We start from the raw sequence: 14,964 nt of genomic DNA on the forward strand, positions 1-14,964 counted from the left end.
GAAGTAGAGGCACTCATTCGCATAGGCATATAGACCCCATGCTGCACAACCACCACGGCAAAGGAGTGTACTTGTACTTTCTCATCCCCAAAAAGGATTGGTCCCTCAGACCCATACTCTACCTCAGGCCTCTCAAGAAATGCATCCTGTCGGAGCACTTCCACATGGTGACACCCCTGGATGTCCTCTTTTTATTGCAGCAAGGTAACTTCATGATTGTCCTCGACCTGAAGGACTCCTACTTTCATATCCCGATTCACCCTGCACATCACCAGTACCTTGAACGTGTTAAGTGGCCAGCATTACAGCTTTAAAGTATTCCCCCTCAGGAGAAACGGCATCCACATCTTCCCTTACTTGGAAAGACTGACTGATCCAGACCGCAGCCTAACAGCAGTGCTTTTCACTCACCCAATTCACCATCAACCTTGGCATGAGGGCCTCCTGCATTGCCATAGTTCCCCATGCCAAGTTACACATGCACCTGTTGCAGGAGTGTCTAGCTGCACTGTGGTCACAAGCGGAGGGCCGCCTGGATGATTTAGTGTTGATATCGGGCCACACCAATCGCTCTGCAGTGGTGGAACAGACCCTTTCTCAACCTAGTTCCGCAGGTGACCATTGCAACAGATGCTTCCTGTAAGAAACTGGCTCTATATATACTTCACCAAAGTGAGGTACAGTGTGTATAAGAGTCCAAGGGTCTCCAGAGTTTTGGCAGAGGTTAAAGTTGGAACCTTACTCTCTGAAGTAGTAGCTTGGTCGAGCAGTAAGGCAGTATCAGAGGCCAGTGTTGCGCATTTGATGTACACACCTAGTCGGCAAACGAATTCACACACTCAAGAACTGAACTCTAGGACAATTGTTTTGTATAAAAATATACTGTTTTATTTCTAGACCCAAGCAAGCCTGGTACAGGTAAGCATAAAAATACTTTTCAGTAGTAAACTACTTGTAGAACACAGTTCAGAATTGCATTGTAACTTGTACTGGTTTTGGTTACAGTATCTGAAAGAAACACGTTAGTTAGATTCCTCACCTTAGAATATCCCCAGGCGTCAAACTGGATCCAGAAAGATTTTTGTAGCAATACCCCTTGCGCGTCGCTAGGCGTTGTCCTAGACGCCGCCCTCGCGCGCTGACGTCAGTTCTTCTTTTTTCCGCGCCAGTAAGCGCCGATCCGGGAAGAGTCATTTTTTGACTAACTTTTTGACTCTTTTTGGTCTATCGACTCGACTCTGGTGCCGGTAGGATGCCTGGTTTTAAGGCCTGTGACGCCTGTCATCGCCCGATGTCTGTGACGGATCACCATCGCCGGTGCCTTTACTGCCTGGGGGCCGACCACGACGCGGAGTCGTGCCCCGACTGTCAGGCCTTGACATCGAAAGCTAGGTGGGAGCGGTCCTGTAAGCTTCTCAAGCTTCGGCACTCTGCTCCGCGCCGCTCTCGGTCCCGGTCCAGGAGGAGGTCCAAGGACCGATCGCGGAGCCACAGCCATAGTCATCGCTCGTCGGGGTCTTCGGGTAAGTCGAAGCACTCCAAGAAGTCCAAGAGACGACATCGCTCTTCGGACTCCCCTCGCCGGTCGCACGACTCGGCCGAGGGTCAGGGTGGTCCCACCCCCGCGACTCGGCCGAGGGTCAGGGTGGTCCCCATAACCGCCGGTCCCTGGGACTGACACGACTCCGGCGGAGGTCAGTGCCTTCCTCTCGGCCATGAGGGGCCTGGCTCCGCCGTCGACGCCTGCGGGCCCCGCGGACTCGACTGGGCGACCTCGCGTGCCGGCGGCGCCGTCGACGTCTCCGGCCCCGACGCCGCAGGTCCCCGAGGGATCCAGGCCTGCATTTCGGTCGGTGCCGATCGACCTCACGCCGCCGCCTCCTCCGCTGGCGGCGACACCGGTTCCACCTCAGACGCTGTCGTTCCCCAGTTTAGCCCCGGTCCGGGCCAGACGCCGGCGCCGACTGGTGAACCCTTCATCTACTGCCTGGCTCCGATCATTCCTCCTGTTTATCAGGAATCGGATGACGAGGGCGACTGGGAGGGGTATGATGACCCTATGGCCGCTCAGGCCCAACTTTCTCAGGACTGGGCAGAGGAATTGGGGGATGCCAGCGGTCTGGATACCTCCCCGGACGCTGGTTTAATCTCTCCTCTGACTGTGGCCTCGGAGGAGGGTGCAGCCTTCTCAGTGGTGCTGCGCAAGGCGGCCGAAGCCCCCGGGCTGGAGTTGCCTGCTGTGACCGTGAGGACTAACGTCCTCACTGAGGTCCTTCAACCGACAGCAAGCTCCACTGAGCCTCTGCTGCAGTTTAATGAGGCCCTCATTGACGTTCTGCAGGGCACTTGGTCCAAGCCCTCCACAGTCCCTCCTGTGGACCGGAACGTTGCCCGGTGCCACCGCCCTGCTCCGGGTGACCCCAGTTTCCTCTCCCAACACCCCACCCCCGAGAGTCTGGTTATCCAGGCCTCAACCTCCCAATCCTCCTTCCCGTCCGCTCCTCTGGATCGGGAATCCAAGAGGTTGGAGCAGTTTGGCAAGAAACTGTTCTTGTCCCTGAGTTTGGGACTGCGGTCTTTAAACACCGCTTGCCTGTTGGACCGTTATTCCCACTCTCTGTGGGATGCAGTGGAGGACGTGCTGCCCTTGTGTCCGGTGGAGGCCCGGACACGACTCGCTCTTGCTGACGGTCAAGATGCAGCGCGGCATGCCATACGGTGTGGACTTTGACACCACGGACTCGCTGGGTCGGGCGATTTCCACCACGGTGGCGCTTCGGCGTCACGCCTGGCTGAGGTCCACGTCATTTTCGCGGGATGTCCAGAGTTCCCTCATGGACATGCCTTTCCCTCATGGACATGCCTTTTGATGGCACTCGCCTTTTTGGTGAGAAGGCGGACAGTGCGCTGGCTCGGTTCGAGGACTCCCGGGCCAAGTCCTTGGGTCTTTCGGCCCCGCAGCCGCAAACTTCCGCCTTTTGTCCCTTTCGTGGCCAAGGAAGGGGCGCCTCCTCGCATCCGCTCAGCCACCGGCCACAGAACCAACCTGCACGCGGACGTGGATTCCGCCGAGGCGGTACTGGAGGTCAACGTGCCGGTCAGTCCACATCCACCCCGGCAGCATCCGCCTCAAAGCCCTCCTAGTCCGAGCTTTCAGGCCCATTCCACGCCAGTGGGCAGCAGAGTTCGCCATCACCTGCTCCACTGGCGCTCCATCACGTCGGACAGGTGGGTCCTGCAAATCGTCCGAAGGGGCTACTCCCTCCCCTTCGAGACGACCCCTCCAGCCATGCCACCGCTGAACCACCGTATGTCGGGGGATCATTTGCATCTTCTACGAGAGGAAGTTTCGGCCCTCTTGGCCAAAGAGGCCGGCGAGCGCGTTCCTGGTCCAGAAGTAGGTCGTGGTTGTTATTCCCACTACTTTCTGGTTCCCAAGAAGGGCAATGGGGGCCTACGCCCGATCTTGGACCTCAGGAGTGTCAACACCTTCCTCCGGAAGGACCGGTTCAAGATGCTCACTTTAGCTCCGGTTCTGGCTGCCCTAGACCCTGGAGACAGGATGGTAGCGTTGGACTTGCAACACGCTTATTTCCACATCCCTGTCCTGCCGGCCCACCGGCGTTACCTGCGGTTCACGGTGGGTCAGGAGCACTTTCAGTTCACTGTGCTCCCCTTCGGCCTCACCAGTGCCCCTCGGGTGTTCACAAAAGTGATGGCAGTGGTCGCAGCTCATCTGCGCCGATCAGGGGTTCCAGTCTTCCCCTATCTCGACGACTGGCTGTTGAAGGCGGGCTCGCCCCAGCAAGTAGTCTCCCACCTCCAGACTACAGCCGACCTCCTGCACTCGCTGGGGTTCTCCATCAATGTGCCGAAGTCGCACCCGAGTCCCTCCCAGAAGCTCCTTTTCATCGTAGCGGTTCTCGATTCGGCGCAGTTCTGGGTCTATCCGCCGGCACAGCAGGTCCGGGACATTCAGGCCCTGATTTCCATCTTCCGGCCTTTCGGTCAGGTTGGTGCTGCGGCTTCTGGGGCTGATGGCCTCCTGCATCCTGTTGGTACCTCACGCCAGGTGGCGGATGCGGGCTCTGCAGTGGGACCTGAAGTTTCAGTGGGCCCAGCATCGCGGCAACCTGTCCGACCATGTCCTGATCTCGGAGGGCACTGCGAGCCAGCTGCAGTGGTGGCTCACGAATCGCGATTGGGTCAGCGGCAGATCCCTCTCCCTACCCCAACCGGAGCATGTCGTAGTGACGGATGCGTCCCTCCTGGGATGGGGGGGCCATATGGGAGAGGCGGAGATCAGAGGACTCTGGTCTCCGGCAGAGACTCTGCTCCATATCAACCTATTGGAGCTGAGGGAAATCCTACTTGCACTGAAAGCCTTCCTTCCCTCTGTCCGGGCAAGTGTCGTGCAGGTGTTCACGGACAACACCACCGCCATGTGGTATTGCAACAAACAGGGCGGGGTGGGGTCGTGGACCCTTTGTCAGGAGGCTCTGCACCTCTGGACATGGCTGGAACATCAGGGCATCACCCTGGTGGTTCAACATCTGGCAGGCTCTCTGAACGCCAGAGCAGACTAACTCAGCCGCCGGTGCATGATGGATCACGAATGGCGTCTGAACTCGGACGTGGCGCACGGTCTCTTTCTGCAGTGGGGAGAGCCTTGGTTAGATCTATTCGCCACCGAAGAGAATGCGCAATGTCAGCAGTTCTGTGCGTTGGAATTTCCAAGGCGGCACTCCCTCGGAGACGCTTTTCGTCTCGAGTGGAGTTGCTGTCTGGTGTACGCCTTTCCGCCTATACCACTTCTGCCCAGAGTGCTGAAGAAGATCAGGCGTGACCGGGCCCAAGTCTTCTTGGTGGCTCCAGATTGGGCACGAAGGTACTGGTATCCCGAGCTACTCAGTATGTCCATCGATCCTCCGATACGACTGCCTCTTCAGGAGGACCTTCTGTCGCAGCAACAGGGGACGGTCCTCCACCCGAACCTGTCCAGCCTCCACCTCCATGCGTGGAGATTGAGCGGCGGCAGTTGATGCCATTTGACTTGCCTCCTGAAGTCTGTGATATCATTCTGGCAGCCAAGCGTCCCTCCACAAAGACGGTATACGCCTGCCGGTGGAACAAATTTGTGGCATGGTGCACAGCAAAGGCTGTGGATCCCCTTTCTGCCCCTCTTTCTGAGGTTCTCCTCTTTCTTCTTTCTTTGGCCCAGCAGGGCTCTGCTCTGGGCACCTTGAAGAGTTATCTTGCTGCAATCTCTGCTTTCTTGAGGCTTCCTGATCAGCCTTCTCTTTTCAAGTCCCCTGTTGTCTCCCGTTTTCTCAAGGGCATTACTCATATGTTCCCTCCTGTTCCCTTCGTAATGCCTCCGTGGGACTTGAACCTTGTTCTTACTTTTCTGATGTGCGCTCCCTTTGCGCCCCTTCACAACTGTCCACTTCGTCTACTGACTCTGAAAACTGCCTTCCTGGTGGCGATCACCTCCGCTAGGCGGGTGAGTGAGCTCCAGGCTCTGTCAGCTAAGCCTCCCTTCCTTTCGGTTCATCCGGATAAGGTTGCCTTTCCTTCCTAAAGTCGTGACTCCCTTTCACATTGGGCAATCTGTCACGCTGCCCACCTTCTTTCCACCTCCGCATCCTTCCAAAGATGAAAAGAGGCTCCACCGTCTGGACCCAAAACGTGCGCTGTCATTTTATTTGGCCCGCAAAAGCCAGTTCCGGGTGGACAACCAACTTTTTGTTGGATATGTAGGTGCGAAGAAGGGTAAAGCTGTGCACAAGCGGACCATCTCGCGGTGGGTCGTGTTGTGTATTAAACTCTGCTAGTCTTTGGCGAAAAAGGTCCCTCCTGTTGGGCTGCGAGCCCATTCCACTCGGGCCGCTGCGGCGACGACTGCCCTGGGACGGGGAGTCCCCTTGCAGGACATCTGTCAGGTGGCGACGTGGGCTTCACTGCATACGTTCGCCAGGCACTACTGCCTGACAGCCAAGTCCGGAGAGATGGCCACTTTGGCCGTTCTGTTCTCCAGGACTTTCTGGTGTGATCTTGGTTCGCAGACCCACCACCGGGGTTGGTATTGCTGGGGTATCTATTCTAAGGTGAGGAATCTAACGTGTTTCTTTCAGATGAACAAGTTACTTACCTTCGGTAACGATGTATCTGTAAGAAACATTAGTTAGTTGGATTCCTCACCGACCCACCCAGCCTCCCCGTTCTGCAAACCGACATCTAGGGTTAAGGTTCTCCCTTTCAGGGCCCTAGATTTTTTGGCACCAGTGTCGGTCTCTTGCATGGCTCGGCGTCCCTGGCGCGGAAAGCTATGTACAAGAACTGACGTCAGCGCGCGAGGGCGGTGTCTAAGTACTCCGACGTCATTCCGGCGCATGACGCCAACGACGGACGCGGAGCCGCAGACGACGCCTAGCGACACGCAAGGGGTATTGCTACAAAAATCTTTCTGGATCCAGTCTGACGCCTGGGGATATTCTAAGGTGAGGAATCTAACTTAAGTAATGTTTCTTACAGATGCATCGTTACCGAAGGTAAGTAACTTGTTCTTTAAGTAAGCAGTTTGCAACATATTGCAAGTATAGTACATTCAATTGAATGGGCTTTTTAAGTAAAATGCAGTTAATTACTTTTCAGATTACTTTTGCCAACACAGGACTGGTCCTAGATTCAGGCCTGGGACATTTCCTGAAAACAGGTGAGTAAATGCGTTTTGGTTAAAGGTACGATTTTTAAAGAATATTAATGCATTTCAAAAGTTGACACAAACTTTTTCACATAGAATCACCAATGTTATCCTATGGGAGGAAATTCACTTAGCAGGTAAGTTATGTTATCGATACTTTTTCTTACTCCGTGCTGGATCCTGGATTCAGCACTGAGACAGTTCCTGAAAACAGTTGAGAAAATGCGTTTTGGTTATTCGGCTGATTTTTAAGGAATATTTGTAGTTTTCAAAAGTCGACACTTAAAGTGTCAATGTTATCCTATGAGGAAAAATGTGTTATTGGTTTCAAGGTAAGTAATCAGTCTTTTGAGTTAGGGTTCTGGGGTTAGACGAGGTGTGAGGGGGGGGGGTGTCTCCCAGGGTCAGTGATGCACTGTTGTTGCACCCTCAGCGGCACTCGGGGGGCCGGGTGCAGAGTGTTGAGACCCAATGTTATCCTATGGAGTATAGGGGGGCTCCGGTTGGCGGCGGCTGGCAAGCAGGCCACAGCGTTGTGGGAGCAAAGCTCCTAGGGTTAAGCTCAGGGCAAGTTGGGGACCAAGTTAGCACAAAAGAGCCAACCTCAGCGGCGCTAGGGCAGCCGGGTGCTGTTTTGAGGTCGGGTGCCCTGTTGACTTCAATGGAGATTCTCCAGGACAAATAAACACTGCAGGGTCGGGGACGAGGATTTTTCAGGAGTGACCACCACTTCGAGGGGTAAGTTGGGATGTAGAGGAATGGTTAGGCACCGCTGGGTTGGGCACACAAGGCCGTGGGGCAGGGGTGCCTTTGGACGTCAGATTTTCTTACCCGCTCTGGTTGCGGTGGGGGGGGGGGGTCCTCTGCAGGCGTCGTCTGGAGGCTTGAGGCAGGTCATGGGTCGCCGGATCTCGGTTCCGGATCGCCGGGGGGGGCCTCCTCGTGGTGTTTGTTTACTCCAACACGGGCCGGGCTCGGCGGGTGCAGAGTGTTCTGGATTCGCGGTTCCTGGCTGGCACCAGAAGCTGCAGTTTAAACACGTCCGGTGTTCACGGCAGAAACAGCTTGGTAAGTGAATGCAGGCAGGTCATCTGGGGTTTTTGAGGTTGCTGGCCGCTGGACATGCCGGGGATTCGCAGAAGCAGGTTCGAGGGAAGACAAGCCTGTAGGGCCAAGTCAGTGGGCGTTGTCCTCTTGTTAGCTCTGCGCGGCTTCTCGTCCTTCTTATCGTTGCTGGATCTGAGGAAGGAAGGTTCAGGGTGCCCCTAAATACTAAATTTAGGGGCGTTACAGGTAGGTAAAGGGCAGGGACCAATGGGTCCCTTCTCTGGGGGTGAGGTACACCCCCTATTCTGCTACCAGTGGGAGGGGGGCAGGAGCCTGTCCCTGGTTGGTTGGATCCCCCATCCTAAAGATGGCGGGGACTCAAGGTTGTGCTTCACCTCGCCTCCCCCACCTTAGGGGTGGAGTTGTCAGAGGTGGGCACACCTCTTTTCCTCACTTGTTTTTCCCGCCGGTTCTCCTGCCCAAAGTGGGGGGTAGAACCAGTGGGGACCAGTTGCTGAAAGCAGCAAATGGTCTGGAGAGGCTCACAAAGGCGGCATGCCTTTGAAGCTTCTCCTTCGTGAACCCTGCCCATCCTGGGGGAGAAGGCTTGGCACCTCGTCCCAGGATATGCATTGTTTCAGGCCCCCGAGAGCAGCAGGCTCTCGACCCAAGGGTCCAGAAACATGTCTGGTGGTGGCAGCCTCTCAGTTGGGTCACTGATAGTTGGTAGTTTTTCAGGGGGCATCTCTAAGATGCCCTCTGGTGCATTTTACATTAAATCCCACACTGGCATCAGTGTGGGTTTAATGTTTTGAGAAGTTTGATACCAAACTTCCCAGTCTTCAGTGTAGCCATTATGGTGCTGTGGAGTTCGTAATGACAACCTCCCAGCACCATATCCTCTTAATGGCAGCACTGCACTTACAGGGCCAAGGAATGAACCTGGACACTGTAAGGTTACAGGGCTAATGCACCTGTACCCTCACCACTTGCATAGGGCACCCAGCTAGAGGGGTGACTGATGTATGCCAGGGCAATGGTTTGTGGGCATGGCACACAGGGATGTGTTTGTTTTGTTCTGCACCCAGACCCTCAGCCTGCAAAGGCAGTGTGTGTGTGTGTGTGTCAGGGTACAGGGCCTCTAAGGGTGGCACAATAAGTGCTGCAGTCTTTAGGGGCCTTCTCTGGTCACAGTGCCCTGGGTACCATTTACCAGGGGCTGACGTGGCCAGAGATGCCAATTGGGTTTTGTTTTGGGGAAAGAACACAGGCCCTGGGGTCCTGATTAGCAGGGCCCCAGAGCACATCCAGTCGAAGAGCATCAGTAGTCTGACAACAAAAATAAGGGGGGGGGGTTTTACTGCAACAGAAACCCACTTTCTCACACTTCCATCACCAGGTGGAGGGCACACTTGAAAGATTGGACTGTTCAGGGTATGTGGGGCACCCATTCAACGGGGTCGCCACATCTGGTTGAAATTGCTGGCCATCCAGCTAGCACGCTAGTTCTTTGCTCATTTTCAGCACAAGGTAGCTCTCATTCGCACATACATGACCACCACATGCTACTTTCAGAAGCGGGCCGCACTCACTCCCCACAGTTGTCTGCGTTGGCTCAGGGCATTAGGCAGTTGGCACTCCATCACTAAGTCCATCTACTAGCAAAGTATCCCTTATTTCCGTCATTAGGGGTTCCACAATGTAGACCTCTTTGCCAAAGCCGAAAACAAAACGTGAAATGCCCACGCTTCGCCTCCAGTTATACACATCTAGAGTTCATGACCAATACACTATGGATGAACTGGTCACCTATATTTTCCTACGCTGTTCCGCCTCTTGCTCTACTTCTAGTTGGTGGTTCGAAGGCTTTGGCAAACATCCCTCACTCTCATCCTGGTGGCACCCACCTACCCCAGACAGCCCTGTTTTACCACTCTCCTCGACCTCTCCCACGTGCCTCATGAGAAGCTGCCCCTCCTGCCAGACCTTCTCACACAGAGCTACGGCACCGCCAAATCTTAAACGGCGAAAACTTGTGATTTGACTACTGAGGTCTTAAATTTGACTACCTACCTCAGCCTATCTCCAGATTGTATGTTCGTCCTCAAGGATGCATACAGGCTTACAAGAGCCTGCTATGCAGTTATATGGAAGAGGTTTGTGCACTACAGTGGTCCAAGGCACATCAACCGTCTCAAGGCAGCGGTTCAAGATAGTCTGTTATCTGCTTCATTTGCATAAGTCGGGTATTGCTTATACTTCCATTCCATTGCTGCCTACCTTCACAACAAGCAACCTTTGTCTCAAGTTCAAGCCATCAAGGCTTTCATGGAAGGATTTGAGTCATTCCGATCATTGTGCCAGCTGGCCACGGAGTCTCCGCATAGTTCTCATCAGACCTCCTTTTGAACCACTTCACTCATGCCCTTTGCTGTACCTTTACTGTAAGGTAGTCTTCCTAGTGTCCATCACCTTCCGCAGGCGCAAGTGAACTTTGGGTTCTAACCCTTCAAGAACCCTTCTTTCAAGTTCACTCCTATAGAGTAGCCCTTATGACAAACCACACATTTCTTCCCAGGGTGGTCTCCTCTTTCCACCGCAAACTATCAAACTTCCAGTGTTCTTTCCACATCCAGTCGATGGCAAAGAAGCTCTTCACACACTAGATGTCAAAAGGGCACTCCTATATTTCATGAGACCCAGAAGCAGTCTTTTTTTCCTAAACACACAAAGGCATTGTTTTCTCTAAAGCTGGAATTACACAATCGTTGGTCAGATGTATCTAGCCCTGTTCCGCTAAAGCCAAACGATCTTTGCCTATCCCTTCCAGAACCCACTCTACCTGCAAAAAGGGGGACTCCTACTTCCTTAGGCAACATTCCTATAGCTGACATTTTGCAAAGCAGCTACCTGGTCTGCTCCACACATGTTCACCAAGCATTACTGTGTGGGTGTCTTAGCATGCCAACAAGTTAACATTGGCCAAGCTGTACTACATACTTTTCCAGTCCTCTGCAACATCGTCTGGCTACCTACTGCTTAAGTAAGAACTGCTTTACAATCTATGCACAGCATGTGTATCTACAGCTATATATGCCACAAACAGAAAAGGTTACCCTGTAAGCATCAGTTTGTGGCATTTAGTGCTGTAGATTCACCTGCTCGCACACTCCTCCCCGGAAGCCTTTGGTTGTTGCAGAGGCCTTCTTTCTTCATTCTTCACATTCTATCATCTTCTGTGTCTTTATGCTCTTATTACCATACTCACCTTTCTTCTGGAAAAATAATCCAACAGTGGAGCCCATGCGCATTACCAGTAATAGGCGGAGACCCCATATCACTCGAAGACTTCAAAGAAAAACAGGTTGCACACATCCAAGCCCAACACTAGATATCAGGAGTGTGCACTGCATGTGAATCTACAGTACTACATGCCACGAACAGATGCTCACAAAGTGACATTTTCCTTTTCTACTTTAACGTTTTTATTTGTTTTATTTATAATTAAAGTATTCCTTTCAGTGATCCCTTGCTGAAGTCAGAATTGTGTCTACTTATCAGAGAAGTGTATCATTCCAGGTTCACCCATGAGTTTCATACCTCTTTTCCCCCCTTAAACTGCAAGCACGGAGAAACCTAAAAAATAGTAAACAATGCAAAAACAGGTTTTTTTCTTTCTTTTTTTTACCCCTGCCTGTTCGATCTTACCCTAGCAAACCTTTTATTGGTGTCATTTTTAGGGGCAAACCATATTTCACATCACCCACAATTAAATTAATTCTTTATTCTTCTGCTATCCTTGTTGTGGGGCATTATTTAACAATGGTTTTTAAGTTATGGAACAAACCAGTGTTTTTGAACCGTTGTAAACGGTTCTCTTCTACATTGGTTAGTCGTTTCTGCACAGAATTTTCTGTTTTGGATGCACCTTGGTCTTAGCATCTGTGTTAGAATGAGTTCTTGAGGTTGGAATGAGATTTGTGTGCTTATGTTACTTGACCTGTTGAACATGTGCTCTTGGTCATAAATTAAAAATTCTTCCCATTACAGTGGCAGAACTTCTACCAAGATCGAGACCGATACTACAGAAACTATTATGGATACCAGGGATACCGGTGAAGACTCTTGTCTGCACTCCTCGGCCAAAGCCGCTGAATGTGCCGCTGTGCCGTCCACCTCTGGAAATAAAACTAGAGGCCTGGGGACAATGGGGGCGGGGTCACGGGGATCAATATGTACATTTTCCTTTTTTTAAGAAGCGTTTGTTAAAATTAAATTGTCTAATTCTGTAAAGCATTTCAAACTTAGCTAAATATTTGTAACCCAAATGTTTGTGATCGCCGCGCTACAGCAATGCGCACAGTGTGACTGAACAGGGACTGAGTCCTTCCCTCACTCCATGAATGTTGGGTCCCACCTTGCCACATGCAGGTGCAAAATGGTCCATCTTCCAGAAGAGGCCCCTACCTATACCATTATTTCTTTCAGGCACAAAATTTGTTTCTTTGAAAAAAAACTTGTGAGCCTACCACCCTGTTTTTTTCTCCTGCATAGAATTTGTCATGGTTTTAACTGGCGGGAATACAAGAATCTGGTGATATTGCTTTGCACCAGCTGGAATCCTCCACTGAGGTTGGAAGCACTATAACTGTTTTTTGTAGACTTTGTTCAAACGACATTAATTTGCTAGCCAGGGAAAGGCAGTTTTATACTATTATAACAAAAAGGACTGAGACCATACTCCTAATTTGATATGTGAAGTTAGGAGTTTATTACACTAGCTGATGTGGCAGCAGGAATATTTTGTGCACAGCAGCCCCTAACTTCTCTTGTGCTTTGTGTGACTAGTGAGCACGTAGCGGAGGCCACAACAAACCGCTGCTTCTGCTGCGCCGTGGCGAACTAGTCTGTATGTGTGTGAGCCGAGAGCTGGCCTCCTGTGCCTTGTGAAACTTGTCTACTCACAGGACCTTGATGCGGTCTCGTGCTACCCCTTTGCATAATAAGTGTCTGTTAAAACCTGATCACTTTATCCGCATCTGCTCTGTATCTTGTACACACAGGAGCCTAGAGCGTCCTGCTGATCCTGTGCCTTGACACCAGACTATATGTGCATGAGCACAGACCCATCTTTACGTGCTTTGATATGCAAATCTGTTGTCACACGGGACCAGTCTTGTCCACAGCTATGTACAACACTAGTGTTCACACGGTAGCTATTGCCATACGCCTCAGTTCGCATGCCTTTACACAGTTTTCTGTTTGCGCATGCGCACAGAGGCATCTTCCCATGCCTTGTGAAACCAGTCTGCACAAGAGCCATATACAATCCACACGTTCTTCGATGGAATATATATGCAGGTGACCCATCACACACTAGTGTATACACACTGGTGCTCATAGCTACCAGCACTGCTAGTTTCACCTGTGACAGTCTAGCAATCTGAAGCTGCCTGTTGCATCATCGTGACTTGATGCACAAGTTTGTAAGTGCACGAGCCCAAAGCAGTCTATAGAATATCTGATTGACTCAAGTCTGTATATACAAGATTCACATGTGTCCGCTGCTGTTGCTTCTATGTATTGACATATGACTTTACACAGGAGTCCAGAGCGGTCTGCTAATGTCCAAGCACAGTACCTCTGATCTGCTTTTACAGATGTGCCTGGGCCTTGTAACACTCTCCTATGTGCTCCTTAATTGGGAATTATATCCACAAGTCTGACATTTTGAGAAGGTCACTTGGCGATTGTTCACTCCTTTTGCACATCTTGACCAAAAAGGGATTAATTGCCATGGGTAACTGAGGCTCTGCACACTGTTGTGTGGTGGTTGCTAGTAAACTAAGCCAAGGATATTGTTGGAGGATAAGAGAAAAGTGAGGCAAGGAGATGAGCTGTAGGAAGAAGCATTTTCATTTGTGTCCATTGAACCCCACACACTTCGTTTTCTAGGTGCTTGTACTGCCATGTGTGGTAGCCTTGCTTTTCCATGTTTCGCATTTGAAGGCTCTGTAGAGGAGAAAGCAAAGGTCACCCCGCTGCCCGTTACGATCACACCCAGTAACTGGAAAGCGTGATCCTGTATTTAATGTGCCCGGGCAGTCAATCTTTCCAGCCTTCGTCCTCCTTATTAGCTCTTTTTAAGCTATTGTTTTTTTTGTATAAACGTTTTTGCATGGCATAAAGAAAAACTGCTCGTTCACTTCAGGACGCTGCCCCCTCGCCTTTAAGGCAACATTGCTAAATAAAGTAGGGTATTGCATCTTCAAATCTAAAATAGCCCCTCATTTGTGAATCAAGGGATTGGCATATAGCGAGTAGCCCTCTGACTCCGCTAGGATATCTTGGGAGGCTTTGCATCTTTTATTTAGCATGACTGCCTCAGGTGTGAGAGATGGAGTGGGAGCAGCAGACCTACCCAATGGAGTGGCCTTGTGCACTTGTATTTTATAAAACTAACTGCCACATGCAAGGTGGAGAGATCGTAGAGAGGGTCTTTCCTCATGCATATTTTGTTAAAATAAACTAAAAACCTTTAAAAAAAAAAAATTTGAAGCTGTAAACATGAAATAGAAAGCTAGATTAGTTTGTGATGTTGTCTGTCTTTATTTTTTTTATTATTATTATTGCTCCGGATGAGAAGCTTCAGGAAATTATGAAGGTTGCAAATGTTTTTCTTCAGCTATAAAACTTTGTGAGCTGGCCAGTAAAGGTTTTTGCCAAGATTGGGTGTTGGTGGTTTTATATCTGAATTTCGTTGCCGGATTGGTACGGATTGTGACAAAAACTGAAGGCTTCAGCCTCTGCTTCTCTAATAAAGGACCACTGGTCAAACCTGAATCTGTGTGAGAATCTTGAGTTTCTCAATACGTTTGCTGTATGTGCTCAGGACGGATTTAAATTTACGTTCCGAAGTTGGTGTTTCTCATTTGCTCACTGTTGGGCATAATTTCTGTTCATGCTAAGTTTTCCGTGCACATAAACACCGTTATCCATTTCTTTTCATGGTCCTAGATCTACAGATGTCATAGAATATTTCTCCTTTGAACATTCACTGTTGGTCCGAAACTTGTCTAAGCGACTTGGAACTTATAGCTGAGTTACTGTCCCTAATGTTAGTTTTTTAGCTCTCGCCTGCTAGCATCTTTTAGCTATCTTTTAACTTAGACCTGTTGTCTACAATACAGTGATCTATAGTGTGGACCTTTCTG

At 50.9% G+C, this 14,964-nt stretch overlaps 1 protein-coding gene across 3 annotated transcripts in view; it reads left to right on the plus strand.

Moving 5' to 3' along the window:
- HNRNPUL2 (heterogeneous nuclear ribonucleoprotein U like 2) overlaps positions 1-14,593 on the plus strand; it is a 49,484-nt gene extending 34,891 nt beyond the window's left edge. For 2 of the 3 annotated variants that reach the window (XM_085626070.1, XM_085626068.1), the window contains one exon: positions 11,801-14,593. In XM_085626070.1, the coding sequence (XP_085482196.1) occupies positions 11,801-12,005 (205 nt within the window). In that variant the 3' untranslated portion in view covers positions 12,006-14,593. Of the gene's footprint in view, positions 1-6,654; positions 6,739-11,800 lie in introns of those variants that run through there. The other variant, XM_085626069.1, reaches the window with a different exon arrangement.
- The last annotated feature ends 371 nt before the right edge of the window (positions 14,594-14,964 follow it).

Source organism: Triturus cristatus, chromosome 9, assembly GCF_964204655.1.
Source record: "Triturus cristatus chromosome 9, aTriCri1.1, whole genome shotgun sequence".
NCBI classification, from domain to species: Eukaryota; Metazoa; Chordata; class Amphibia; order Caudata; family Salamandridae; genus Triturus; species Triturus cristatus.